This window comes from Mchenga conophoros, linkage group LG4 (assembly GCF_057382185.1).
Source record: "Mchenga conophoros isolate Kocher_MC1m ecotype Shallow Benthic linkage group LG4, M_conophoros_male_GT1.1, whole genome shotgun sequence".
Lineage (NCBI taxonomy): Eukaryota > Metazoa > Chordata > Actinopteri > Cichliformes > Cichlidae > Mchenga > Mchenga conophoros.
The window spans coordinates 21681069-21707699 of NC_140529.1; the positions used below are offsets into that span (position 1 = coordinate 21681069).

A 26631-nucleotide genomic window follows, 5' to 3' on the forward strand; every position below is an offset into this window, starting at 1 on the left:
TTATCCATGAAACTGAGTTTAATAGATTGTTAAAAATAAGGCTATGATACTGTTTTAGCAAACATTGACCACCATTTATGGCGCCCAGAGAAATAAATGGGACCAGCCTCTGGGTTTTGTTTTTAAGGATGAACATACACTAAGCAGACACACACCACACACTTGGAAAATCAAACACACACTGGCAGACACTCCTAAGTGTACATGTGTACTCTAAACAGAAAACACGCACATACATACACTGACATCCACCCCACCCAAAACGGTGGCAATAAACTGAGATTTAGCCGATAATATAGCAGTGTTCTCTAAAAAAAACATGCATAGCTTAGTACATGAATGAAAGTTTTTCTCTGCACAATTTGATCTCATGGTTTGTGAAAAATTTCCAACATAATGACATTAATCCATTTTATTTAACCATTATTAACAATCATGTAAACTCGTTAGACTATTCTGTTCACAATAGCCGCCTATGATACTCTGCCCGTGTAGAAAGTTACATTCTGAACCAAGATAGGCTCGATAGCAAAGGAAATAAATACTGGAATGGCAAAAACACAATATAAAGTTACTGTTTTGAAATGGACTGAAGACCAAGGCTTCACATATAAAAACAAATTACAACATCTTCTTAATGTTGGCATCCTGCTGTCAGGTTACAGTCAAATCATGAAAATACTCATCTCTTAATCAAAGTGTCTCACAAATGGATACAAAACACACACAATGCCCAAAATAACAACAAAAGAATAAAGAAAATGTGCCTTATAGGCCTGAAATCTGTGTGTGTAACAATGAAACATGGAATGATGAAGGAATCAGGAGAGTCTCTCTTTAGTGCCGTCCGATTCAAGGTGCCACACAGAAATGTTGCTGTTAGTTAAATTTGCATCATTTGAGCTTAAATCCTGAATATATGCGCGCACGAGCTCCCAAATATTTGAGTTACAAATGAAATAGTTTTGAGATACTTCTTCGTACATCCTTTGGTTACTGGGACCATCTTCCTAAAAAATATTTGTACATTTTGTTCCCTTCATACAAACAGGACACAGCAGTTTTCCTCCAAAGCGACTAACATCTAACAATTTAAAGTGCCGACGAGCTGAAGCAAACAGGAAGCACTGAGCTGGCGGCACAGGAAGATTTTCCTCACCTACGGCACGAGGGGTTTCTTCATGCAGGCTACTGCTAACCTACAGTAAACTAGTTCTTCTAACCACAGGAAACCTTGAAGTACCCAAAGTGCTTAGACATGATTCATAGAACAAAACATCAGCCTGTTGCAACTGGTGGGACATTCGAACTCCCAAACAATGTTGTAGCCTACAGCTTTTCCTGCATAAAAGCACATTTAAATATGCAACAGTGTGTTTAATGTGCACCACTTGCTGCAAGCTATGTCTCTAATACCAAACAAACAATACAGTCGAGTAATCAGCCTGATATCGCCGGTGACAAGAAATTCGATACCTTTTTATACGTTTATAACTTGCAGGTTTTTGATGCTCAGGTCTTAAAATGTTCAACACAGGAAAGACGTCGGTGCTGGTTAACACATGTAGTGCTATAGTCTGATTACTATAAAATATACTTCAGTTTAACTCAAAACTGCCTGCTCTTTATTTAGACGACTTCAACTTCAGGTAAGTGCCTTTTTTTTGTTTACAACGAAAGCCTTTTTAACGTTTGAGATACAAAGCAACAGACAATTACCTGATCAAACTGCCCATCCCACACGATGTGCTAAAAGGTAGCCTTTCCCCTGTGTGTGCACCAGCTTCTTCAACATGCAGAAGGGAACGCCTGGACGTATTCTTAAAGTTAACATATACTTCATTTTACCTATTTCAGATTCATAAACAATAAAATTTACAAAACATGGACTAAAAATAATTGTTTTTTTTTCTTTGTTTGTTTTCTTTTTGATTTCTTTACAAAGTAGTAAACTACTCAGGTATTAAGAACAAATTAAAAACTTCCAGAATGGCATGCAGGGGTTGGTGGGCACCCCTGGCATAAACACAAGAGTCTATGAAGTTTTTCAATCGTGAGAAGTCGTGACCTGCCAGACGATGAGGTGACTCCGCTCGTTCTTGGCAGGCGCCGACTGCAGGCTGGCTGTCGATTCGGATAAACCATCCAACTCGCCTACTTCATCACCTGTGGAGAAGATGATGAGTAAGGTTGCTGGATGTAGTTGTGGAATCAATTGCAAAAGCCACATTTGTACAGGTCTAGAAAGTGGTCAGGGACCCGAGGGTAAAGGGGGTTGCTGGATGAAAGAAACAGTTGCTGACTGGCTGTTAGAGGTTACTTGAAGTTGCTAGTGTGAAATTGTTTACAAAGAGCTGTATGCTGCTGTAGTGAAAATCTCATTGCCATTGGTTTCATTGCTAAAAGATCACCATGGTTGCCAGTAGTTTCCATGTTTCCTGAGTTGTCCACAAACTACTCACCAAGTGGCAGTGAAACTGTAAAAAGTACAACACAAACCAGAACCGGAGACATTTGGAACTTTTTAAATGTGTTGGTTTAAGCAGCCTGGCATAATTTTGACTTCAAAGGGAAACGTTGTCCATTTTTAATTTGCATCACAGTTTCTACAGAATAAAAAGAAGTGATTCTCATCATGTCTGTCAGGTTCTCTTCCACTTCTCTTGCTCACGGTGTACCACAAGGTTCTGTTTTGGGGCCCTTAATGTTTCTGTAATATTTGCTTTGTGTTTAACACATTTTGAGAACTTCCTGAGCATTTCTTCTTACTGCTATGCAGATGACATTTGGCTGTATATGTTTTTTAAGCACATCTTATTTCTAAGATATAAATCTTACACAAATGCTCATTTTGAATCTCTGGTTCACTCTTTCTTAAATCACTCCAGAAATATTGTTGAGTTCTAAATTGGAAAATGATTATTCATGCCATTTTTTCTTCATGTCTGGATTAGTGTAATTTATTGTTTACTTGTCTTTTCAAAACGTAAAACTTTTTGTTTTAATGCTTTAGCACTTTAAGTAACTGCTGCAATCTGCTAGCGACCATCGCAATCATAAAGAAATTTTTTATTCAGCACCCGCTTTGAGATCAATTTCACATGGCGACAGCCTTCAACCTCCAGCAACCACTTGCCTAACAGAGATCATACATTTTTCCTGGGGACTTGAGGTTGCCAGAGGTTTGCCAACCAGTCTTTAAGCCTGTGTGATTAAGGCCTAAAGCAAACATCATACCAGAAGGGACACATTCAAGCCTTTTACTCCAAAAAGTCTAGTAAACAGCTGTTTCTTTTCAGAATAAAAACCTCTGCTGTGTATAAATATACACTTGTACATGGATTGTGTTACACCCACCCATCCTGAAGTCAATGTAGCCTTCCCCTCCACTGATGACCAGGTAGGTTTTGGTCTCAGAAGTTGCTGTGTCAGAGGATTCAGATGCAGGGTCATCAGAGCCTGAATCTGCACCACCTGGAGGTGGCATCGCCTGACCTGTGACAGTTAATTTAAAGTATGAAGAAACTGAGAACAAAAGATAGTGTTTTAGGGACTCTTTCATTCTCTTGTTACTTTAGCTACCGATTACGTTCTCATTTAATGGTTTGTTTATTTAATCTATGACAAACTAGATCGTACAATTCATATCACTGATTCAACTGTGCTCTTTAGTTCAACAAACACTCACACTCATATTCTCTTTACAATCATAGAAAACTTCACATCAACTTCAACATGGCTGCTAATTTTCCTTTGATAATGGCTAACATTACCTAACATGTTCCCACAGATTCTCTGCACTTGTCTCTTACCTGGCACTGTCACAAAAAACTTGACAGCATCCCGGTGTCCGTGGAAACATAGTTGGGCGTGAGCCATGGAGCAGTATGGCACAAAGCTGCCTGGCATTGCACAGTCTGTCACAGAGCTGTCATCACCATAGACCCGTACAGCACTACCCGGGCGATTTGGCACTGTTCCTGTTGTTCTGTTAGCTGAAGAATACAGTAAAGTGTCATCTGCCCACTTTATGTGCTTCTTTGAAAAAAGTGCTTTCATGGATAAACGAAAGCAGGAAAGTTGGAAGGTAAATGAAAACGGAAAAACAAACGAGGTCAAACAAAAACAGGTGAAGTTAGGAAACAGGTAAAACGCCAATCAAAAAAACAAAAATGCAAGACAAACTACCAAAAGATAAAAGTAGTTACAACAATTAATACCAGAAAAACTATGTAGATACAATATCACAGAAAGGAAGTCGGCAGAAGTGTATTTAAGAAGGGATTTAAATAAATCCTCACACCAGTTATTCCAAGGTCAAAGGGCTCATATTTCTGCTATGTAGCGTGGGGCCAGACCCAGATGTGCTTTAAAGGTGATAATCAAAATAATAAAATCAGGTCTGAGCATACAGGGAGCAAAAAGAAAGAAGCTAGGATTATCTGCAAAAACCAGTTATCGCAGTTATGGCCTGGTCTGAAACCAGTCTGTGACACAGGCAGTCGAACTGTATGTAGATCAAGTGAGTCAGAGCGCAGAGGAGCCTGTCTGCTAAATTCTGGAAGAACGCTTTATTCTCTGACCTCTAAGTAAAACCTAAAGTTAGAGGTTAAAGCAGACATAAGAACAGACCCTGATTATAAAAACACAGAGAACTGTACAGCCTTCACACAGACACTGATATAAAAGAAAGAAGATGGTGACAGGAAACGCAGGTACACCCTTGGAAAAGTTTTAATATTTAAAGAGAGCAGCACTCCCCAATATCTACTGAGAGCCCAGCTTTGAAGCATAAACCCATCAAACTGCACTATGTAAGCTATGTGAGACTTGTATCCATGGCAATGCCACTGTCTTTTACAGCACAGATACGCAGCGAGAAGAGACTGAGGATTTATGGATTTTAAGAGAGAAGGTGATGCTACACAATGACGGTCCCTGAGGCATCAGAATGGCCATCTGGGAGATGAGTTGAAATATGAAAGAAGAATAAAAGGAGACGGTGGAGGTAGCAGTGAGGGATTTGATATTAAGAACACGCCGCGCGTTTACGTAACTAATAGCATGCTTCAATTCAACCATATGCCAAATATGAATATATTTGTACTCAGGAATACTCAAAAATAAACAGTTTAACCTCACAACATCTCAGTTTTCCCACAGAATATTTAAATCATAAAGACTTGGACACTTTAAAATGATGAAACTAATGTTCTGCAATGCAAATAGAGCATAAAAGCTAACAGTATGTATTTATTCCTAATGCAGTAATGAGTTGAGTTCAGTGAATAAACACTGCTAAAAGAACATTTTGATGATGCATTGCTTTATGAAACAAAAGTGGACATTTAAGCAGGCAGCTGATGAGATTGTGCTGTACCTTCAGAGAGCGGGATGGAGATGATTACGCCATTTCCTGTACCCACCCACAGTCGGTTGCAGGATACGACGAGAGCGGTGATTCTCACAAATGAGAAACCCAATTTACCTGTACCTGCAACACACACAGAAGATGTTCGATCCAAGATCTGAAGAAGAAACGTTGCGACCTCCTAAACTGTTCAAAATATCACTCTACTACGTGTGTGTACAGAAAGTAAGCGCTGAATTCTACATGTATGTTGCCTTAGCGTTCATACATCAACTCTATCTAGGGATTATTTCCTATAAATGAGTGAGCATAAAACCAGAAGTCTGTTGAGATGATTTACAAAAGTGCTGATTAACTGCTAGGCAACAAACAGTTTGTATACCCAGCATCTTGCTGACATAGGGCTCAATGTCCACATCCTGGAGGTGCTGGTAGGTGTGGGCGTGAAACAAGCGTAGAGTTGAATCCAGTCGGATGGACACCCAGATGCCGTCTCCAACCCAGGCCAGCTGCCGTACCTGGCTCTCCTTCCGAGGATGAGCGTCAAAGGATTTCTGCAAGGGCGCGATAGATTGCAATTGCGTAATGTTAGAAGTAAATTGGGATGTTCCCATGACAACAATAAGGTTTAATTGGTTGAAGTTGACTGGAATAGAAAAATAACTTGCACAACATATGGTTTATTAACTTTCAATGACAGCTGTACCTCTATCCTCATGGCCTTTGGCTGGATGACGTAGATCTTGTTTCTGTAGCCGCACCAAACGTTATCGTGGACTACGGTCATACAGCGGATAGAGTGGTGGGGCCGGCCCAGATCCAGCAGATGGTAGTTGGTTAGATCCCACTGTCCGTCTGCTTGGAAGAAACAAGAAGACTTTGGCAATTTGTGGCATAAAATTAGTCGTGGCTCAGTCACACTACAGTGAAAATAAGACGGCAACCACCCTGTGACTAGCAAAAACCACTGGTTGGCTGCTGATGAACCGGACTTTTTGCTGTCGGAGACAGTTACAGACTTACCAATGCCTCTGTGGAAAATTGCTAATGTCCCATCAGCCAGTGCTACCAGGACCCTCCCTTTAACATGCCTGCAACAGGTTATGAAGACACTTTTAAAAGTATGTTTATTAGTCTATTTTTAAATGTTCATTTGTTGTGTGTGTGCAAGTCCTTAAATAAAAACACAACCAACTTTTTACTCACACTATGCTGAGGATCGAGTCTTTCAATTTGATGGCATGAAGACATTTCCTCCACCGAGCCACAGACGAGTGGACGTACAGACTAAAGACAGGAAAGTCGAGCAGAGGAAAACTCCTGATTATCAACTAAATAAAGACATGAAAATGTATCCGAATGATTAAACACTATGACAAAAACACAGCCGCTGATAAATAAATAAACACCAAAATCAGCATGATAACCAAAAGCAAATTTTCTCCATGAAGTTACAACCTCATCAAATTTTCTCCTCCTTTTTCCCCTGAACTAATAGCTCCCTCTAGTGGCTGCTGCCTCACTTACCACCCATTCTGAGCACCGAGCCACATGGTGGGAAGTGCACTGCTCATCCTCAGGACCTCAGTCTCTGATGGGTCCGAGTCTTCTGCCAGAGAAGTCACCCCATCCTGTCTGGATCCCCTGGATAATGGAAAACAGTCCTTCATTAAGAAAACATGGAGTAAACACGTGCAGCCGAGTTTCCACAGCTGCTCTTATGGTTTCCTCTGTAAGCTAAAAATACCAGTGCTTTTATTTTGCAACAGCAAGTTTAGGCTGTTTTATTTTTAAGGTGTGTAAATTAATGTCTGGACATAATTCTTCTAGGGTTCATACATTTCAAGATTTTAAATTTGCAATTGTCATATATGCCTTAAAAATCTTAAGAATTGACTAAAGCATCTACCAATATTCACTCTCACCTCTGTGATTCAGCAACTAAGGAGTCAGTGGGTTCCACCCCGAGTGGGTCGGTGAACACGTGCTCCGTGTAGATTCCTGGCTGGTTTTGGTCAGCCCCCTGATCTTCCTCTCCTTCTTCGCCCACGCCAGCATTAGCCTCCGTTGCTTCTGTTGCCTCTTCCGCTGTGGGAACCCCATCTTCTGCTGGACTGGTCTCTCTGGACAACTCAACAGTGGGAGCTGTGGATCACAGCACAGCACAGCTGTCAAACCACACATACTGTACTCTATCTAAACATTTTTTTTAGTAGAGAACTACCAGAGGCTGAGGTGGCGCTGTGCTTAGCTGGCTGGTCGGCAACACCTGCACTAGCTGTCTGGGGAATGGCAGTGGTGCCCTCGGCTGCAGAGGCGCTATCGCTGCCTGCTGAGCCTACACTGGCCACGCTGCCAGCCAGTGACGCCGCATCCCCTTGGCTGGACTCCAGGTCTTGGGGTACAGCTTCACCTGCTGGATAATCAGTTTCCAACACACCTGACAAAACACCACAAATGACCCAGTAAGAAAAACTATTTTTACCCCAACAAACACAAAGCGTGACCACTGGACCTACCTGGCACACTGGCGATGCAGACAATGTGAGTGTTGCAGGCGTAGAAGCTGTCGAGCAGGTCAGAGGGCTGAGTGGCATCCAGAACCATAACCTTGGTGGAGGAGTGGGTGCTAGTGCACACCCACACACGACTGGACATCTCATCCTGAACAATCAGCTCCTTCTCTTTCTCCCCTTTTTCCCGATCCTTACAGCAACGTAACACATTAGCGAATCGACTCAAAGTATAAAACATAAAGAACTATCAGAAGTCACAACTGCCTCCAAAGAGCTTCTTCCTTCCTTAAACTACTCACCTTACTCTCCTGCTCCAGCTGATCCAAGCTGCTCTGAGAACCCTTTGTCTGCTTAGAAAGCTCTGATGAGGAAAATGCCCGACCCCCGGACAGGTTGACCCCGGCAGCGCACCACAGCTGTGGGACAGAAAGAGCTTGTTAGAAACATCAAAATGTTAAAATATAACAACAATATCCTGCATGTATGCTTAGAGTTGTCTATTCATTCATTTAAGCACCTTCATAGAAGCATCTTTCTGGTCCAGAGGTCTCAAGTAAACCGGCACAGGTAAGTTCATTTTGTTTTCCACTTGTCCACCGTTTGCTACCTGTGATGGTAGAACAGTCAAAACTTAAATATTGTAAATAAAGTTTATTTTAAGACTTTTAAAACCACTACTTTTAAATTTTCTCAGGTGAACATGAACACAGGGCTGGAACAGACAAAGGATACACCTTATTATGCTGCACAGGATATGCTGGCCATTTAAAATAAACGATTTCTTCTTCTAAAGCGAACAAAGCAAAATAAAAAGTGCCGATCGCATCTCTGACCTAATGCAAAGCAATTTTTTCATTTCCCACCTTGTATTTGCTGGGCAGGCTCCAGCCATGCGCAATGACTCGTCCGTCCTCCTTCTGCACGTGAGCCTTGACCTGTCTGTACTGGCTTCTCTTCTGCTCTTTACGTGATGGAGAACTGCACTGTTCCTTACTAAAGGGAGAACCACGAGAGACACAAAGCCATCAGCTGATAATACATTTTATAGACAGGTGCATTAATGAATTTCCAACTTGGTAAAATCCACAGAACTCAAAGTCACACGTCCTCATTACTTACTCTTCATTGAGGAAGTCAAATGTCTTGGACTTCTCCGTGGGGAACTGGGAGAAAGTGCTGCTCCTCTTCACCGTGCTGCCCGGAGTGCTGTACTTCGTATTGGACTGGGATTCAAACTTTACGGCAGGGGCACTGGAGGAGGAGCTAAACAGTCTGCTGAAGCTGCACGTGGCGAAGTTACAGAAAGCCAAGAGGGAAACAGAGCCGACAGGAGCGCAGGGAAAGAGCAAGGCAGGGGTGTCACCAACAAACCAGACAATCAAGGAACTACCACCAACATTAACTGTACAGTGACATAAAGCATGCTGGGAGTCAAAGTAGAGCTAAGCACTCCCCTATTATATCTAACTAAAACTTTAACTACTATACACTCACCAGCTACTTTATAAAGCATGTCTGTTCAACTGCTTGTAAACAAAACCATCTAATCAGCCAATCACATCGCAGCAGGTCAGTGCATTTAGGCATGTAGATGTGGTCAAGATGACCCGCTGAACTTCAAACTGAGCATCAGGATGCAGAAGAAAGTAATTCAAGTGACTGTGAATGTGGCTGTTGTGGTTGTTGGTGTCACACAAGTTGGTCTGAGTATTTGAGAAACTGCTGATCTACTGAAATTTTCCCAACAACCATTTCTATGGTGAACTCAAATAACAACTCATTATAACCGAGGTATGCAGAAGAGCATCTGTGAATGCACAAGATGTTCAACCTTGAAGCAGATAGGCAAGAACAGCAGCAGCAGAAACCACATCGGGTACCACCTCTGTCAGTGAAAAACAGGAAAGGCTCAACAAAACTGGACAATGAAATAATGGAAAAAAGTTGCCTGGTCTGATGTCTCGAGCTGTGCTGCTATATTTAGATAGTAGGGTCACAATTTGGCTAAACACCATGAAAGCACAAAGCCATCCTGCCTTGTATCAATGCTTCAGGCTGCTGAAGCATTGATACAATCTTGTTGGATCTGAAGGCAAAAAGTGGTCCAAATCGATACTAGTAGGGTATACCTAATAAAGTGACCAGTGAGTGTGAATTTTTACAATATATAAGACAAAGATACATGCTTAAAGCCTGTTTTATTACTGCAGAACGATATCGTACTGCTTTTTGATTTTTCTTTCTGATTTTTGAGAATATGTTAAAAAGCTACAGAGGTGAGCTTACCAAGGCTAAGGATGGCAATTTAGATATTAAAATTCCGCAATAATAGAAATCAAATCTACCGACTTGCATGTGCAGTCTGACGTGGTAGACATAAGCAACACAACATGTACATATACTCGTATATGTAGTTTCCCTTTGCTCGCTATGAGCAGACAGAGTAAGGAAAACATCAAAAGGCACACAGCAGGCAGGAGACAGGAAAGTCCGGGGGCAAAAGGAGAGTAACATCTGAGCAGTTTGTCATAACAACAACTGATGCACTGCACTGAGAGCAAAGATTATGGATAAAGACACATCAAAGTTGGATCCTTTCAGAATGGAGGAGCACTTCTGTGTTAAACGGGGGGTAGGGTAGGAGAGAGGTTTAGTGGGGAGGTCTGTCAAATCATCTTTACCTAATGCTGCCAATTCAATGGCACATCCCGGAAAAGATAAGAAAAAAGATGTATTTGAATATTTGAATGACAAAAAAAGTCAGGATTCAACTTGGAAGGCAACGTGGCAGCCCTATCAAAACTAAAAGACAAACAGTAAATAATGCAGTAAATCCAAAAAGACTCACAACTGCCAGATGCTGGATTTCTTTTTTTCTGAGATAGTTGGATTTTCCCTTGAAGCCCTAAAGAAGAGAAGACGACAATCTTTAACAATCTTTAGTTTATGTGTCCGGATATGTTGATATATGTTTTTTTATATGTATAACACAAAGTTATAACCCTAACAAAACATCAAATGCACTTTGCTCCATCCGTCCACCACTCATTGCTTCATCACCTGATCATCTCAGTCCACCGCACAGCTTCCTGCAGCTCCATAAGTCGCTCTTTGTACTGGTTCCTCTCCATCAGCACTCGGGCCATCTCCACTCTGGTGAAACGCTTCTTCTGAGCCGTAGGTAAATCACTCTGTACCGGCACACAATTAAACCCAAACATGACCACACAGAAATGCATGAATTCTACCACATAAATGAGCCACTCAACAGACACAGGTTACAGGACTCACCTCTTCTTCTTCGTTAGCTTTATGTTTTGCTTCCTCCATCTCCAGGCGTACTCTGGAAAATATAAGTTTTTACACAAATGTCTATAGGAAATGGGCGTAGCCAGAGTTTCTATTTGGAGAGATACCATTAGGCACTCGCCAAGCAGAGACTCCTGCTACTTAGCTCCAATAGCACAGTAGTAAAGTGTGTCAGCGAGGATTTATACTTTGCGACCAACAGTGAATTACCTGCAGCAGCGTGCTTCATCGTCCTTGTGACTAAAGACAGAAACTAAACATCACAGATTCCTCTCATAGCTCTTACTTTTTGAGTTCCTCCTCCAGCTCTTTGTTCTTTTCCTCCAGCTTGGATTTTGCCTGCAGCAAAGCCTCCAGATCTCCCTCCAACATCTCCTTCTCACTTGTCAGTTCGTCGACTTTCTGAATCAAGTCTTTATTCACCACATTCAAGGCGTTCCTGGAAGGACATTTTAGTACGTTTGTTTTTTAATCTCTGTTTTCAAGACAAAAGGCAGCTTAAACAAAGGATTCAGTTATTCTAAAACTTACACTGAAATCATGAATTTCAAAAGTCAGTAATATAGTGCTGCATGTCCAATCAGGACACAGTGATCCAAAAACCAAAAAACAGTTCTTAAAGGTACAGTGTGTAAAATTTCACCCCATAGATGTCAGTGGGTTGCAGTCAACTGAATTCTGTTTTTTTAATTATCCCAATTGAAGTGCATAATCCTAGCTAGGACAGCTACTGTAGGGCAGACATGTTTTAGTCAGCCAAGAGAGATCAAAAACATTAAATCTAGGCTGTATGCCATAATAGCCGTGGCCTGCCAGCGTGTTTCTACTACTGTTTGTGTAAGAAAAAAAATCCTCTTTAATAGTCATTATTTCTTTTAATATATTTGAATTTGATCAACACTTACCAATAAATTAGGAAATTCAAAAGTGGATATGTGTTGGTAAATACTTCTATTCTAGGTATTCTATGCTGTTATGCCTGAGTCACCTCAAAAACTCTTGCCACTGTTAATCTATCGTCAGTGTACTCTGATAGCAAAGTGACTCTGGGACCTTTTTGCTATTTTGGGTAGGCTGTCCACTGTTACCTTGTTAGCTAAATTTCCTTCACTTTTCTGTCAGTAAGCTCTGCTGTTAGCCTCTGTTAGCAGCTGTTAGCCTCTGTTAGCAGCTGTTAGCCTCTGTTAGCAGCTGTTAAAATCTGTTAGCAGCTGTTAGTGAAACATTCCTTAAACAAGATCTCACATTGTTGAACTCGGACACCTAGCGAGTAAACTCTCATACAATGTGAAAATGTCATCAGACTGTTTATCAAAGGAAGTGTTTATTAAGCCTAATATTATCTGACATAATGATAGCTTATAAACAGCTGCTGCTCTTCTAGAGAAGAGAGAGTCTAATCTGCTGACAGTAATAATTAAACAGGCATGCACATTTTCATGTGTTAGGGCTCTGACTTCAGTTCATGACTCTTTGTACCATCCATCCATCCATTCACTTCCGCTTATCCTTTTCAGGGTCGTGGGCCTATCCCAGCTGTCATAGGGCGAGAGGCGGGGTACACCCTGGACAGGTCGCCAGTCTGTCGCAAGGCTAACACACAGGGACAAACAACCATTCGCACTCACATTCATTTGCACATTCACACCTAGTGACAATTTGTATTATCCAATTAACCTATCCCCACAAGCTGCATGTCTTTGGACGGTGGGAGGAAGCCGGAGTACCCGGAGGGAACCCATGCAAACACGGGGAGAACATGCAAACTCCACACAGAAAGACCCCGGCCTGATGTTGGAATTGAACTCAGGACCTTCTTGCTGTGCGGCAACAGTGCTAACCACCGTGCCACCGTGCTGCCCTGACTCTTTGTACCTTTCGTGTACAAATTCACACGAAAGGACTCTTTGTACCTTTCGTGTGAATGTGCAGACATGAATTAAAAATCTGACTCCATGGCACTCGAACATCTAAGAGTTCTCCTTCACCTTTTTCTTTGTTTGTGGCTGGTCTCTAGCAACATACACAACTCAGCGATTAGGCAGAAGAGAGAAGTCCATTTCCACCATTGTATTCAAGATGGTGGGGGGAACATGGTGACCACTAAAATGTGGCACTCACTCCTATGTATTTTTTAAGGCTTAATTCTACGTTATGAGAATACATCAATATGTTAAACGACAGTATTAGATACTAATCAATGGATGTTTGTGGGTGCAATATTTTCAACATTGCTTTTTTCCTCTTAATGATCTCCAACAATAAAACAAAAACATTTAAAAAACTAAAACAAACCAAATTTAGAGAGAGTCATTACAGCCCTACAAAGGATGAAGAAGTGGATATTAAATTCTACTTACTTGGTCTCAAGCAGTTGTGAATTCTCCATAATTAGATTTTCAACTTCCCGGCCCATTCCTGAACAGAATTAAAGAACAACATTATAATTTTATCACCTAACAAATCTGAATTGAACACAAACTGGATTTGTCACTACTTTAACACTACATATAAAGAAGTACACTATTCACACTAAGAATAAATCCAACCAGGCATGACGTTGGACATGAAATATCTCCTAGTGAGATATTTGTTACTGTAGGTCTCACAGCACATGAAACTACCGCAACGCACAAACCCACAGCACAACATGTCACATGACAGACATGAGAAGAATGGAAAGAGTGGGTGAGGTCTTACCAATCAAACTAAGGTCTGAGAATACCATGCAATCCAAGCCAGGCGGAAAAAGAGTAGGGAAGAGAGAGAGAGAAATGCGGATATAGTTTGAGACAGTGAAATGACCAAAATGATGAAGGAGCCAGAGCTGAATGTGTAGCTGCTGACTCCACAAGCAAAAAGGAAGAGATGCTGTAAAATCTCTAAAGATAACATACATTTGACATTTTCGGCACTCAAGAGAAGAAAAGTACAAGAGCAAAAAAATTAATGAAAAAAATAAAAGCTGTATAAAGATCAATTAGGCCAAAAAAGGAAGCACTACACTCCATCATTCATGCACCAAAATCTTTTTGAAGTAGTAGGCAGACGAAAATATATTAATGTACCCTAATATAAGACGCAATGAAGAAGAACCTTTAACAATGGTGGATGTGGAAAGAATGAGTAATGGGTAAAGGTCAAAGGAACTTTACAGAAAAATGTTTAGCTAAGGAAAGGTTGGAGGTCATACACACCAGAGTACTCCACTTGGATTATGGACAAAAGCCAGAGAATGAGACACGGGAGAGAGAGAGGTGATGTTAACATGGGTAGATGGCTAACACTTTGTACAACAGCTGGACCAAAGCAAGCGGTGTAGCGTCGCAGAAAACAGCTGGTGTTGAAGTTACAATGAATTTAAAGAAAGTAGAACAACATCTGCTAGTAAAGTATCAAAGTGGGAATTCAGCAGATCACCTTTAAGACCTTTTAGAAAGAAAATAAGCAGTGATTATAAAGAAGTATTCAGGCTTCTTACAGAATCATTCAGCATGTATTTCACCTCTGGCTTTTAAGATTTCAGTATTTTTTCTTTACATATCTGACATTGAAATGTACACCTTTACATAGTATATCTGTCAAACATCTGAAAAACATCAAAAATGTAGCTTTTATGTGACCTTTTCTACATAATACTCTCAGACTAACCAATCCACGTTTTTTCAGTCACTTTTTTGTAAAGTTTTCACTCACCTAAAAGATCAGCTCCTTCGTCCACGTCCCCGATGAGCCCGGTGCCTGCAGAGGACAGCTCCTCAAACAGGGAGTCTGTATTGCGGTCAAATGCCATGTTTTCAATGCCTTTAGTAGGAGTGCTGACAAAAGAAAGAACAATAGGAGGTCATGTTTTTTGCCTGATGGATCTTTCATTTAAAAAAGAAAAACACCCCCAAAAGGTCCTCTTTGTATTACCTGCAGGGTCTGTACCCAATGAGATCCATGTCCAGCTCAGGGGTGGACTCAATGATGTCCTTCACATCTGAGCTGTCTTCATTTTCAGGCTGACCTGCAAAGCACACAAGCATAGATGATACAGATCAGAAGGAAGGATATGCAAGTAAACATCATAATGTTTTTGTGGTGTTGTTTTGTAAACCTGAACATAAGAGTATTGGAATATGTGACCCTACCTACTGATATGCTTCTGGTCCCTGGAGCAGCTTGCACCTCTGTGCTCTTACTGTTCCCATCTTCCCTCTCCATGTCCGAGGCAGTGGTTGACATCGGTGTGGCCGACTTGGAGCCGGTGAAGTCTGATAGCTCATCCTGTAATGAAAAGTGATTCATTTACAACAACAAAGCGATGCCTTAACTGAAGCTGTACCAAAATAGAAAATAAACCAAAGATAGAGCTGACACAGAAACAGAAGCAGCAAGAGTCCAATTTCTCTCCGCTCTTACATTATGTAGAGGGCACTTTTCACAAAGTAAAAATCCTCAACTATCGAGCTTTTTTTTTACCAACTTCTTATAAGGTGAAAGAAAAAAATCACACTTACACCACAAAGATCTGACACACTATCCTATATGAGATTATATTAGTGAAATTGGAGCACAACAAAACACAGATAATCACATATAAATGAAATATACTGGAAACACTAAACGTTGCGAATGGACTGAGGAGAGCTTTCTGGCTGGATGCAAAGAGACAATATGAGCAACACAGAAAGTGGCACGCAAACACAACGTCCAAAAAACACGACACAGACTGCAGAAGGCTTCAAACAACATTTACTGAACATAAATAAGGACAACAACAGGAGCTACTGCTAGTTTACTAAACTCTAGTAAACTACACAAATCCCACGAAAATCCAAAAACTAATAATACATAACTACAGCAGTAAGTGACAGATGAAATGTACGCTAATGTAAAATGAGTGATTAGTAATGTTTGAAGAGCTACATAAATACAGCAAAAATAAAGTCAAATATATACAACTCATGCATTTTACCCAAAATCAAAAACAAACTGGAGGCCAGATGCAACCAAGCTGCTATTGACTTTTGCACATTAATAATTAACCAGCTCCATATGTGCACTTTTATTTTGAAAGATCCCAATGAGGCCTTCAGACATGGTTGCATATAGCACAGCTGGTCTGTGACGTGAGAGTCTACAAATGCACAAAGCAACGTGTTTGAAAAGATGAAACAGCATAGTGGAGCAAACTACAGAAGCCCACACACACGCAAACATAAACTGTGCTGCGCACGGCCAGTGCAGGAGCGCTGCTGCTCGTACCAGCCGCCACTCATCCAACTACCTTGCAGTCGTCTGCCAGTGAATTCCCCCAAGTAGAGTCCTGCGCACTCTTACCCTCCCTTTCCTTTGGGGGGTCACCATAGTCCAACTGCTTGGGGGAGGGGGAAGAGTAAGAATGCAGCTCACAAGTGCAGAAGCAGTTCAACAGAAATGCAAACACCTCATAGTGTGCATGTCTGTGAAGTGAATGGGACAGTTCATACATACAAATAAGCATGTGTGTGTGAGTGCATGTGTGATTATAGTTTATAGATCATCAACAAGCAACAGATGAGTCTTTAGTCAAGTCAAATCAGCGTTTATTGTTTTGTAAATCTCTTTCCTACGGTGGCCCTGAGAGGTCAAATGCACTTAAGCAAATATCGTCCAATAGAAAAAATGTTGCAGAAGGACAAAAAACACAACAGAAGTTAAATGAAACAAAACTGAAGTGTTTCTGGGGACACAATAACGTAATTGTGTGATTCTTATAATGCTGCAGATACATGTTCACTATTAACCGCTAACTGTTAGCTTGTCACTTTTGTGAGCTTTTGTTCTTCCGTTGTGTTATGTGTGCTTTTGTCATTTTCAGTGTTAGAGTTCTTGAAGTGCAGTGCATTTGACCTCTCAGGGCCACTGTACTTTCTGTATAGAATCAAAATAGGTTTTGACTAATGACATGTTGCAAAGCTAAAACTATTTGTGCAGGAAGTCAGAAATAGTAATAGTAAAACAATTGTTTAGTTATGAAAAGTACACAAATATATTTATATTGATTCAATTTTTTTCAGTTTTTGTATTTTATAATTTCAGCACTTACATATTACATTACAGTAATATTACATATGAATCATTTTAATTCTTTTGTTTATTTAAGCGCTCCCCTTGAATGAAGTAAAATGCAATGACGCAGAAACATAATTATGCCAGTTTCAGAGCTAAGATGAAATGGTTTTACTTAAATGACTAATGTGGAAACTAGATCATGGCCAGCACATGCAGGTCATTAACCTGTCGTTTGCTTTTCGCTCACCTCTGCAGCACCTCGCGCTCCCATAAATAAACATGACATCGCTCCTGAACTCTGACGCCATGTTTGCATATCAAAGACACCCATGTTCAAAAGGCGGTGGCTTAGCAATAACCGCCCTGTAGCTCTGATTACATAAGGCCCCATCACAATCCAGCCAGCCTCTTTTTTCCTCCCTCTCTCAGTGACTGGCTGCACGCCATACAGCGGCATCATTCCCAGAATGCACTGCGCCGCAGAGCTGGTGTCCCAGTTTTAACAAAAACGCAGCAGTGCAATGTAATAACATTGTCACCCTGCAGGTTCTGACTGCCACAGATACAAACACCGCTGACATGCCCATCAAGTACCCAAGTGACTTTAAGGAGCATCAACACCATTATATTGTGGATATATATAAAAAATATATTTTTGTTTCCCCACTTAAAACACGAATTAAATGAACTGTAAATACTGAATAAAATAACACATAAAAATGTGTTATTTGTACCTGCAGAAAACGTTTATAAATATTCATGTGACACATTTAATGATCTCCTCTGATTGCTACACCAGGGGAAGTCTGCATATTCATCAATGGCTAAAGAAGAGTCTAGAAACAGAGGGCGCCTTGTTAGATGCCTGCATAAAAAACACATAAGCACACCCGAGCCTTATCAAAGGCTCTCTATTTATAAATGGACTCGAAGCTTAAAAACCCTATTCTATCTTCTATTTTCGACCTCTGGCAAAACCACCACAAACAGGAAATCCAATTAGAGCGATCATATCATTCTCCATAATGCCAGTGTTTTTTAATAATACAGCAAAAGCACTAATTAAATAATCAATTATTAATTTTCAATTTGAATCAAGTGATGTCATTATTTAAGATTTTTCATTTCACTTGCTTTTCTTTTATTTAACATGACCTGGACGACAGCCTTCAGCTTATTTATGGAAAAGATGCTTTAAGAAGCAGAAATTAGATATGTTGGCCTTTTACATCCAGACTTCATAGACGAGGCATGAATGTGTCTTCTACACATCGGTTTTCTGGCTGACATAACGTGGCCTGAACCAGACACAGGTTTATTCTCTAAGGATAGATCACAAGGTGGGTACGACCCACACACCCACCTTGAGACTTGTGTTGGAGCGAGGCTGCGATGAGTCAGTGAACCTCCAGCTCTCTGTGCCCAGTGTCTCTGCTCTGGCCTGAGGATCTGGGATGAGCAGAGACGCTCCGCCAGATGATGGGAAGATTCCCAAAGAAAGAGGTCGCTCTCTCCTTGGGAGATTAAAAAAAAATTATAAAACGTCCCTTTTTATTGGAGAACAGACCACAAACGCTGCCTGTCGATGACGTGTGATATGAAAGTGGCTTGGCAAACAAACTTATGCGCTCTCACCTGACTCGGCCGACTGCGCTCGACTCGGAGGTCTCGCTGATCTGTTGCATTTTGATCCTCTCCACGTGCTCCATGTAATTATGGATCATCTGCAGAATTCAAAGCAAAAACACCCAAAAGGGAGCTAGTTAGTCATGACCACTGTTCAGAGTTACGCTCCGCTCCTCCCTTTCTCTCTAACCTACCTCTGTGTGCCGCTGATGGAGGGAGTTATATTCCTTCTTCAGGTCCAGCTCTCGTTCTTCTAACCTGCCAACTGAAACAAAGGAAGGCCCTCATCAGTCTCAGCTACTTTACAACCAGCTTATAGACTTTAAATCACTTGTTAAATACTTCAGAACCTCACTGTCACATTACTGTAATTCTTCTCCGTGATCATTAGGTTTTTGCATGTGTATGACAGTCGTACGTAAAAAGGCGTGCAGTTTTTCTCTGCTATGCAGTATAGGGGGGCTGGGGGTGGGGGGGTAATCGCACCCAAATAGTTTTCAGCACTGGGCGCCTTACGAAGTGACAAAAACATCTAATCCCTTATTAGCACATCAGGTTTAGCCTAAGCCACGCAGCGAGCTGCTGCAACAGACGGGTTTAAAGCTATCGGATACTATCAATTACAACAGCTAAAGCTTCTGTGTGTTGTGCGATGATGCCTTGCCAGTGTGTACTTTGACACTATCGAGCAATTTTATTCTGCAGTCATGAGTCATCACATTCCTAGATCCCAGTAATAAAATGAAGAAAGAAAAGCTGTGCAGGGGGACAGCTGAAGCTTCTCGCAATCCTTGATGAGTGTGTGTGTGTGTGTGTGTGTGTGTGTGTGTGTGTGTGTGTGTGTGTGTGTGTGTGTGTGTGTGTGTTGTTTTATAAAGTAATCACTGGGTGGAGAAGAAGCTGAATGTAAGGCCATAAGCCTGACTGGATTTATGAGTCATTTAGCCTAAAATCCTGAAATGCATACCAAATGAACAGTTTACATGTCAAAAAGCAAACAGCATCATCCACTGTGAAGCTCTACACTCAAAAAACGTTTTGGCCGAAATGCTCATTTTAACTAACTTAATTTTGTTACATATGAACAATTTAAAAGGTTAAATTTAACAAATCTGGTCTGATTAAATTTGCTTGATTGGTAAACATTCAGTTTATACCAAGCACATTCTTCTTAGTGATTCCATATTAATGTTGAATTATTTGAATAGGTAAACCTTTGATTTTATTTGTTTCAGCTGCTTTTATTCAAAATATTGCTTCATGTTGACTGAAAGTTAAAAATCTTTTTTTAAGTATAAAGCATGACTTGTTTAAAACTTCCTCATCAGGCTGTTACTCTGCTGGATGCTTTATTAATCAATTAAATCTGAATTCCCCAAACTCAGCTCCAATCTCTTAATTATTGATCTTTTCCGTGTCAGGCCAGTGAAACTAAAGCACTAACATTATCTAAGCTATACTGCTGTTGCCTAACTTCTTGCTGCAACTGCGGCCGTTTAACTCAGTGGACTCGGATTTAAAGCACCTCAATGAATGAATGATTTACCATTTACTGGGAGTGGCAGCAAATTAGCTGAACCTACTGAGCAGGAATCATTCTCTCAAACAGCAATCACAACTAGGGCTGAACGATTATGGAAAATAATCTAATTGCGATTTTTTGCCCCAATATTGCGATTGCGATGCGATATGCGATTATTTTTTAAGGTCTTTGTCTTCTGTATTATTAAACAAAGACAAGCAATACATCATATAGTATGGCCAATACTATATTACATTAATTTTAAACTGTTCTTTCCTGGAAGACAGACCTCTGTTATGATGACATGAGGTGATGCATGAATTGATGACTGACATTTTTATTTAACTTCTTCAATCACAACAGTATATTTGAACATACACAATAGTTTATTTTTAGCTTACAAACATCTGAGCATAAAGTGCTGACAAGGAACCCTGGTGTAAACATTAAAATGAAAGTCAGTGCAATGTGCAGATTGCAGAAATATACATAAACAAAATCAGTGGCTTTACCACACTCAGTTTTTCGACATCTGTGAACTACTACAGTCATTCAATTAAAAAATAATATTAAATAAATAAAACTAATAAATAAAAAATACACACATTTTACTGATCTCTGCAGTCAGTAACATTACACATAAAGTGCAAACATAATAGCAATTGTATAAACACACACACAAACACGCCTTTAAAATTTAAAGGCGTGAAATTGGACGGTCTAGTTCTGATTAGCGTCACCGCTGTCTCGGTGGAGTTTAATAAACTCTGCCGTCTGCTTCTTGCTATCTAAAATATAACCAGACACTGGTGTAAATTCTCGACTGTCTCATACTTCTGTTTAATTTTCTGTTTGACGTTTAGTCAGCTGTGTGAAAACCAAGGAGGAACCCACCCGGGGGATTAATAAAGTTTTATTTTATCTAATCTAATAACTTTAATCTCAGCCAAACCGATTTACTCACGAACAAACAAAACACTGAAAAAAGCCCAACAATAACATTTTTAGGTTGTCTAAGTGACTTATATATTACGTTTAACCCGAGCAGCGAAACTCCGCGGTGATCTGAAAATGATGTGCCGGGAGTTGTGCCGTTCTCGGCCGCATCAGTAACCCTCGAGCTCCCGGCTAGCTGTCGAGCTGGTGGGTAGCAGACGCCTCTGAAAACGTCGAAGCACTTTTGCAAATATGGGATATCTTGATAAACCGAGCAGATATTTGATGTTTACACAACTACTTTCTCGCCTGAAAATATGTTAAAAGTTTATTTTGTGACCCAGAAAGATTAGTATGAGTAATTTTAAAACTTAGTAGCGGCCGCCATTGCTGGAAACTGGAGTTTGGCTGGGCCGCGCTATGAATTCTGGGATATGGTAGTAATTTGGACAGCCTTATAATCGCAGTATAATCGCAGCCTTTGCGGTTAGAAAATTGCACTTGATCATGTCGCGATATTATCGCAAATGCGATATATCGTTCAGCCCTAATCACAACAAAGCAATAACCGATAAATAATTCACTTTTGATTTTCCACATCACACCAGCCACTGGGATACTTATGTTTGCCTTGTTAAAGCTTCTGCTGTAAGTCAGATTCGGAAAGAAATTCCTGTTTTCTTCCCACTCGCAGCTTTGTGTGAATGAATGATTTGCTTTAACCAGCCAGCTACTTAGTCACCAGATACTGGACCAGTCATTGTGTGAATCCCCTCTTTTTTTCTGACAAGACAGAATGTATGAACCAATCGCTTCCCCTCTACCTCTTAATCCACCCATAAGATGGGCGGGTAATGTACTGCCGCATTAGGAGGATGGGAATAACAGAAATCCTTTAATCCCATTACTGTTACCCCCGCAAAGATGAAGAAAGAGAGCGTGAGAGTCTGCATAGTTAATGTGTGCATACATATCAAGCCATGAGAGGAAGGAGATAGTAAGGGAGTGAAAAATAGACTAACTGCAGGAACTGAAACAGACAGAATTATTTATAATAGCGATGAGATTTCATCTCAGCGCATGGATGCTGACAGACATGGAAGTTTTTTTTGAAAGCACGTACACAATAATATAAGCGCATGTGCATGAATGTGTGTTTTTGCTCACTCTGGTCTGCATAGTTCTTGATTTTGAGCTCCAGTTGGCGGGAGTGGGACTCCATCCGGTCCACATGGCTCTGCAGGTCCTTCTTCTCCTGCTCATGAGTGTCTTCAAATTCGATGAACTTCTACACACACACACAAACACAGTTTTGTTGGACTCACTGACACTTAATGCAAAACATAACAAAGCTGGTTTGTCAGCAGTCTGATCTTGTTTGATGCTTGTTTTGCAATACGAAAAAAAAAGACGCCGTTCCTAAATTTGGGCGTTCTATTTTTACATGACAGTAATGAAACCAAATGAGGAATTCTGCCCCACTGCAAAATGCATGTTTGAAATAGTAATTTGGTCACTGTATTTAGAATAAAAACTATTATAAATACAATTTAGTTGTTTTACAGCAGCGGTCCCCAACCGCCTCAGACCAGTACCGGTCCGTGAGTCGTTTGGTACCGGGCCGCGAGAGTTGAGGCTCAGGTGTGAAATGTATAGTTTTCAGGGTTTTTATCGGTTTTCAGCGTTATTTTGTTATCGTTTTTATCGTTTACTCGGTTTTCCTTGGTCTTTTCACGTGTGTTATGAATAAATCTTCTTTTTTTTCGGTACCGGTACTTGTTTTATTTTGTTGTATTTATCCGCGACACCTTAAAGGCCGGTCCGTGAAAATATTGTCGGGCATAAACCGGTCTGTGGCGCAAAAAAGGTTGGGGACCGCTGTTTTACAGTATTAACATTTAGGAAAACTGATGTGACGCGTACAAATATAACTGTGGCTTCTGAAAATGAAGGACATATCTCTGGATCCCTAAAAGTATTAATGGTCCTACGACTGTGACAGATTATCAAATGTGTCTTGAGTCTGATCTGCAGTGCCGCTTCCTCCCAGTTTCCTTATAGGCCGGCCTCTGAAAATGCACTTTTGTTTATGTGTGTGTATCAACGTCCACATCCTGTCCAGCTTAGCAAGCCAAGGCCCTGACGTGGCTCTCTTCCTTCCTGTGGGCACAGGAATCTTACCCTACTTTGATGTACAAGCAGATGCAGGAAACTTCCTTGCAAAGACATAATTTAGCTTATACTCAGTGATCGACCCAAATGACACTCTTTTTCATCAGTAGCAGCCTGCTTGCCGTGGTTTTAAGGGAGTCGCTACTGTGTTTTTGAAGGTATGAATTACATAGAAGTGAAATTTAAGGTAATTACTATGGATCTTAAACTGGAAATCTACTAGTAAATTAAAATAAAATAAAAGTAAAAGAAAGTGGTAGAAATATGAGGAATCATGAAAAGTTTCAAGCATGAACATTTGCTGACATTCTCAGTCTTCCATATTAGCAGTACAGTAGTACCATAGAAGGCCTGTTTCTTCCAGGATTATTCCTGTATAAAGGAAGTTTTTCCTTCCCACTGTCGCCAAGTGCTTGCTCAAAAGGCATTAATTTCATTGTCAGGGTTTACTCTGTATTATTGTCCAGTCTTTACATTACATCAACACCAGAACTCCAGAAACAACCAATAAAATTAGTTTAGTTAATACTGCCCAGGGATGGCAGAAGGAAATTAGCTAGTAACTAATAAGGAATAATAGAAATAATCAGTCACGCTGGACCTAAGATAAAGCAGTAACTATGTGTGAGACAATTAAAACACCAGCTTCCTGTTTGTGAAGATATGATAGAAAGTATTCCCGCAGCAAACAACATCAACAGTGCAGATCAGACACACCCAAGAAATTTAAAGATGATGCAAATAAGTTTTAATGGGCTGAACTGCTGCCTTAGATGTAATTAAAGTTAAAGATATTCTCACAGCCGTCTGCTTTATTCTGCTTCATTTTTCAAGATTATCTTCAATTTAAATCCGAGTTTAGTGGAAACAGGCTCGCAAACACATCACAGCAGACAGGAATGTGCTGCTATCCTTTTTTACCTGTTATGAAACAATGAAGGAGCGGGTAAAAGGTGTCATTAAAAACGACTTCCAAAAACAGAAATGTCACACCCTTCATCGGTCTGATAAAATGGGTGGGAAGGAGGGCAGTCTGTTGACACTGAAACCCAAGACAAAAACAAAAGAAAAGCAGAAATGAAAGCTGAAGGATGTTCCCCTCTTCTCACAAAGGATCACATGACCTGGAAGTAACACTGTGCCTTCCCAGGAGGCTCAGCGTACCCCTGCTCACTCCTCCTCGGGGCTTTAGATAAAGAGTCCTACCCAGGAAACCGGCTTATTGTTTCTGTGTCTATTTAAAACACATTATACTGCAAAACAATGCAGGATACAGCAGTATTGTCACTGTGTATACGAGTGTTTGTGGCTGCTGTGACCAAGGTGCAGCATCACCCACTGGATGGAGGTTCCACAGCATACCGGGCTGCTTTTCCACTGCCCCTGAGCCACAGAGGCCAGCTGTGACAGAAGGTCCGAGTCACATCGCTTCACCCTTCATATTGAGGGCTCAGGGCAGATTGACCACACACAAACACACACACCCTGCCAGAAACACGAAATCCAGGGCTCCACTTTTGCTGCCAATGTGCACCCACTCAGATATCACATCCTAAACTTTAGAAGCTGTGTCTTCATAGGCATGGGCCTACAAAGTAAGTAATTATTGCACAACAACAGTGTTATAACCTGACCGCTTTGGAAGATGTGAACATTCCCCAGCTGTGAGAGTCTGTTGTAAATAATGAGATCCGAGAGCATTACAGGAAATGTAGGTTGCAGGTGTTTTCCAGCTCTAAATAAAAACTTTTAAGTTCGGAAGGACTGTAATGTCAATTTAGACTTTATTTTTTGTCTCTTACAAATTACCCAAACTTACCCAAAAGTATGTTTATAGCTAAATTACTGGAAATCTCCTTTAAGTAAATATAAATGTATATTTCTGATATTTTCCAGGTGTTAGATATCTGAACTGTGGTCATCTATCTGTGCACACAGTATTTTCTGCATATGAAGATAAGAGCTTAAAGAAGTAACACTGTTGTGCAGGATGTTTGGCTTTGCACATGCATGAATGATGGAAATTATGCTGTTTAGTGATGTAAACATCACTAAGAGTAGTTTGGTTAAAGCCGTGGTGGGATTTTCTGTGACATTTTATGCCTCACTGTTATTCCACAAGCTCCATCCTCTTCACACTGATGTGTTTTATAAACGTCATATATGTATTTTACAGTTACAGTGATGGCCCAAAACGCTGAGTCACTTCACCTGCTGTTTCTGACTTCACTATCTGATGCAATAGGACATCATATGTGCATTTGCCAGGGATGTGGCTTTGATGCGTTGTTTCATAGATAGACACAGTTATATGACAGATCATCCCGCAAGAAAACAGAGCCAACAAGGAGACAGGGCCATTTCAGTGAGCCGTTAGCATGACTCTGCCTTGTTTACATCCCCACTGAACACCATGGATGCTGCCAGGCCACGTGTATAGGTTAATTCATCGCTCAGGGATGCTGGGAGGAGAAAGCACCTGAGGCAGGCTTCATTGCCCTCCTTTAAGAAAAAAAAAGGATGCTGAATGTTGATATTTTCCTTCCCCCTCTCTTAGATCCATTCAGCTCACCTCCTCTGCGTGTTTCCTCAGCGCTTTCTCCCGCTCGTACTGGGTGATGAGCTGCTCGTTGTCCTCCTTCAGCAGCTCCAGCTCCACTTCGTGCTCCTGGTTCTCCGCGAACACGGAGTCCAGGTTCTCCAGCACGGCCACCACAAGCGGCATCAGCTCTTTCACCACGTCCTCGTCGTATTTACCGATAAGCCTCTCGAACTCGCGGTAAATTGAGTTGGCCAGGCCCGACACCCGCTCAGACATCATCGCTGATGTCCCCGGGTCGTCCTGGTACACAACTCCGTCTTCCAGCTCCATTTTTAGTCCTCTTCCTTTCAACTAACAGGACCAGTTTTTTCTCCGCCTTACCCCGCCACTATGAACGCCCGTGTTCCTTAAATAAAGACAGCTTTTCTTTAATCAAACGGACACATTGAGAACAGCGTACGAATGTACTATTACGATGCAAGACAGGCTACGTGGATTTCTTCCTATTTTTTCCTCGCCTGTCCCGTGCTGCGTTCAAATGCTCCCCCGAAGCTCCCAAATTCCTCAATCACCATGAGAACAAAACCACAAGGATCAG

At 41.0% G+C, this 26631-nt stretch overlaps 1 protein-coding gene across 7 annotated transcripts; it reads right to left on the bottom strand.

Annotated features, from left to right (window-relative positions):
• spag9a (sperm associated antigen 9a) lies at positions 1-26557 on the bottom strand. Of its 7 annotated transcripts, none has more exons than XM_085270954.1 (31): positions 26064-26557; positions 22487-22607; positions 19056-19126; positions 18871-18959; positions 18599-18749; positions 16469-16555; positions 15330-15465; positions 15112-15205; positions 14893-15014; positions 13897-13911; positions 13557-13614; positions 11483-11635; positions 11179-11230; positions 10948-11078; positions 10736-10792; positions 9007-9168; positions 8751-8880; positions 8405-8494; positions 8187-8303; positions 7891-8077; positions 7596-7811; positions 7297-7516; positions 6899-7015; positions 6578-6658; positions 6395-6462; positions 6078-6226; positions 5754-5925; positions 5381-5494; positions 3813-3995; positions 3358-3495; positions 1-2166 (listed from the first exon to the last, which is right to left on the bottom strand). In XM_085270954.1, exons 1-31 carry the CDS (start codon positions 26361-26363, stop codon positions 2048-2050), a joined length of 3900 nt encoding a protein of 1299 aa, XP_085127080.1. In that variant the 5' UTR covers positions 26364-26557; the 3' UTR covers positions 1-2047. The 7 variants fall into 7 exon arrangements, with proteins under 7 accessions (XP_085127080.1, XP_085127079.1, XP_085127081.1 ...); XM_085270953.1 differs by having other exon boundaries at positions 6078-6229; XM_085270955.1 differs by lacking the exon at positions 13897-13911 and adding an exon at positions 14394-14405 and having other exon boundaries at positions 6078-6229.
• Positions 26558-26631: the final 74 nt, after the last annotated feature.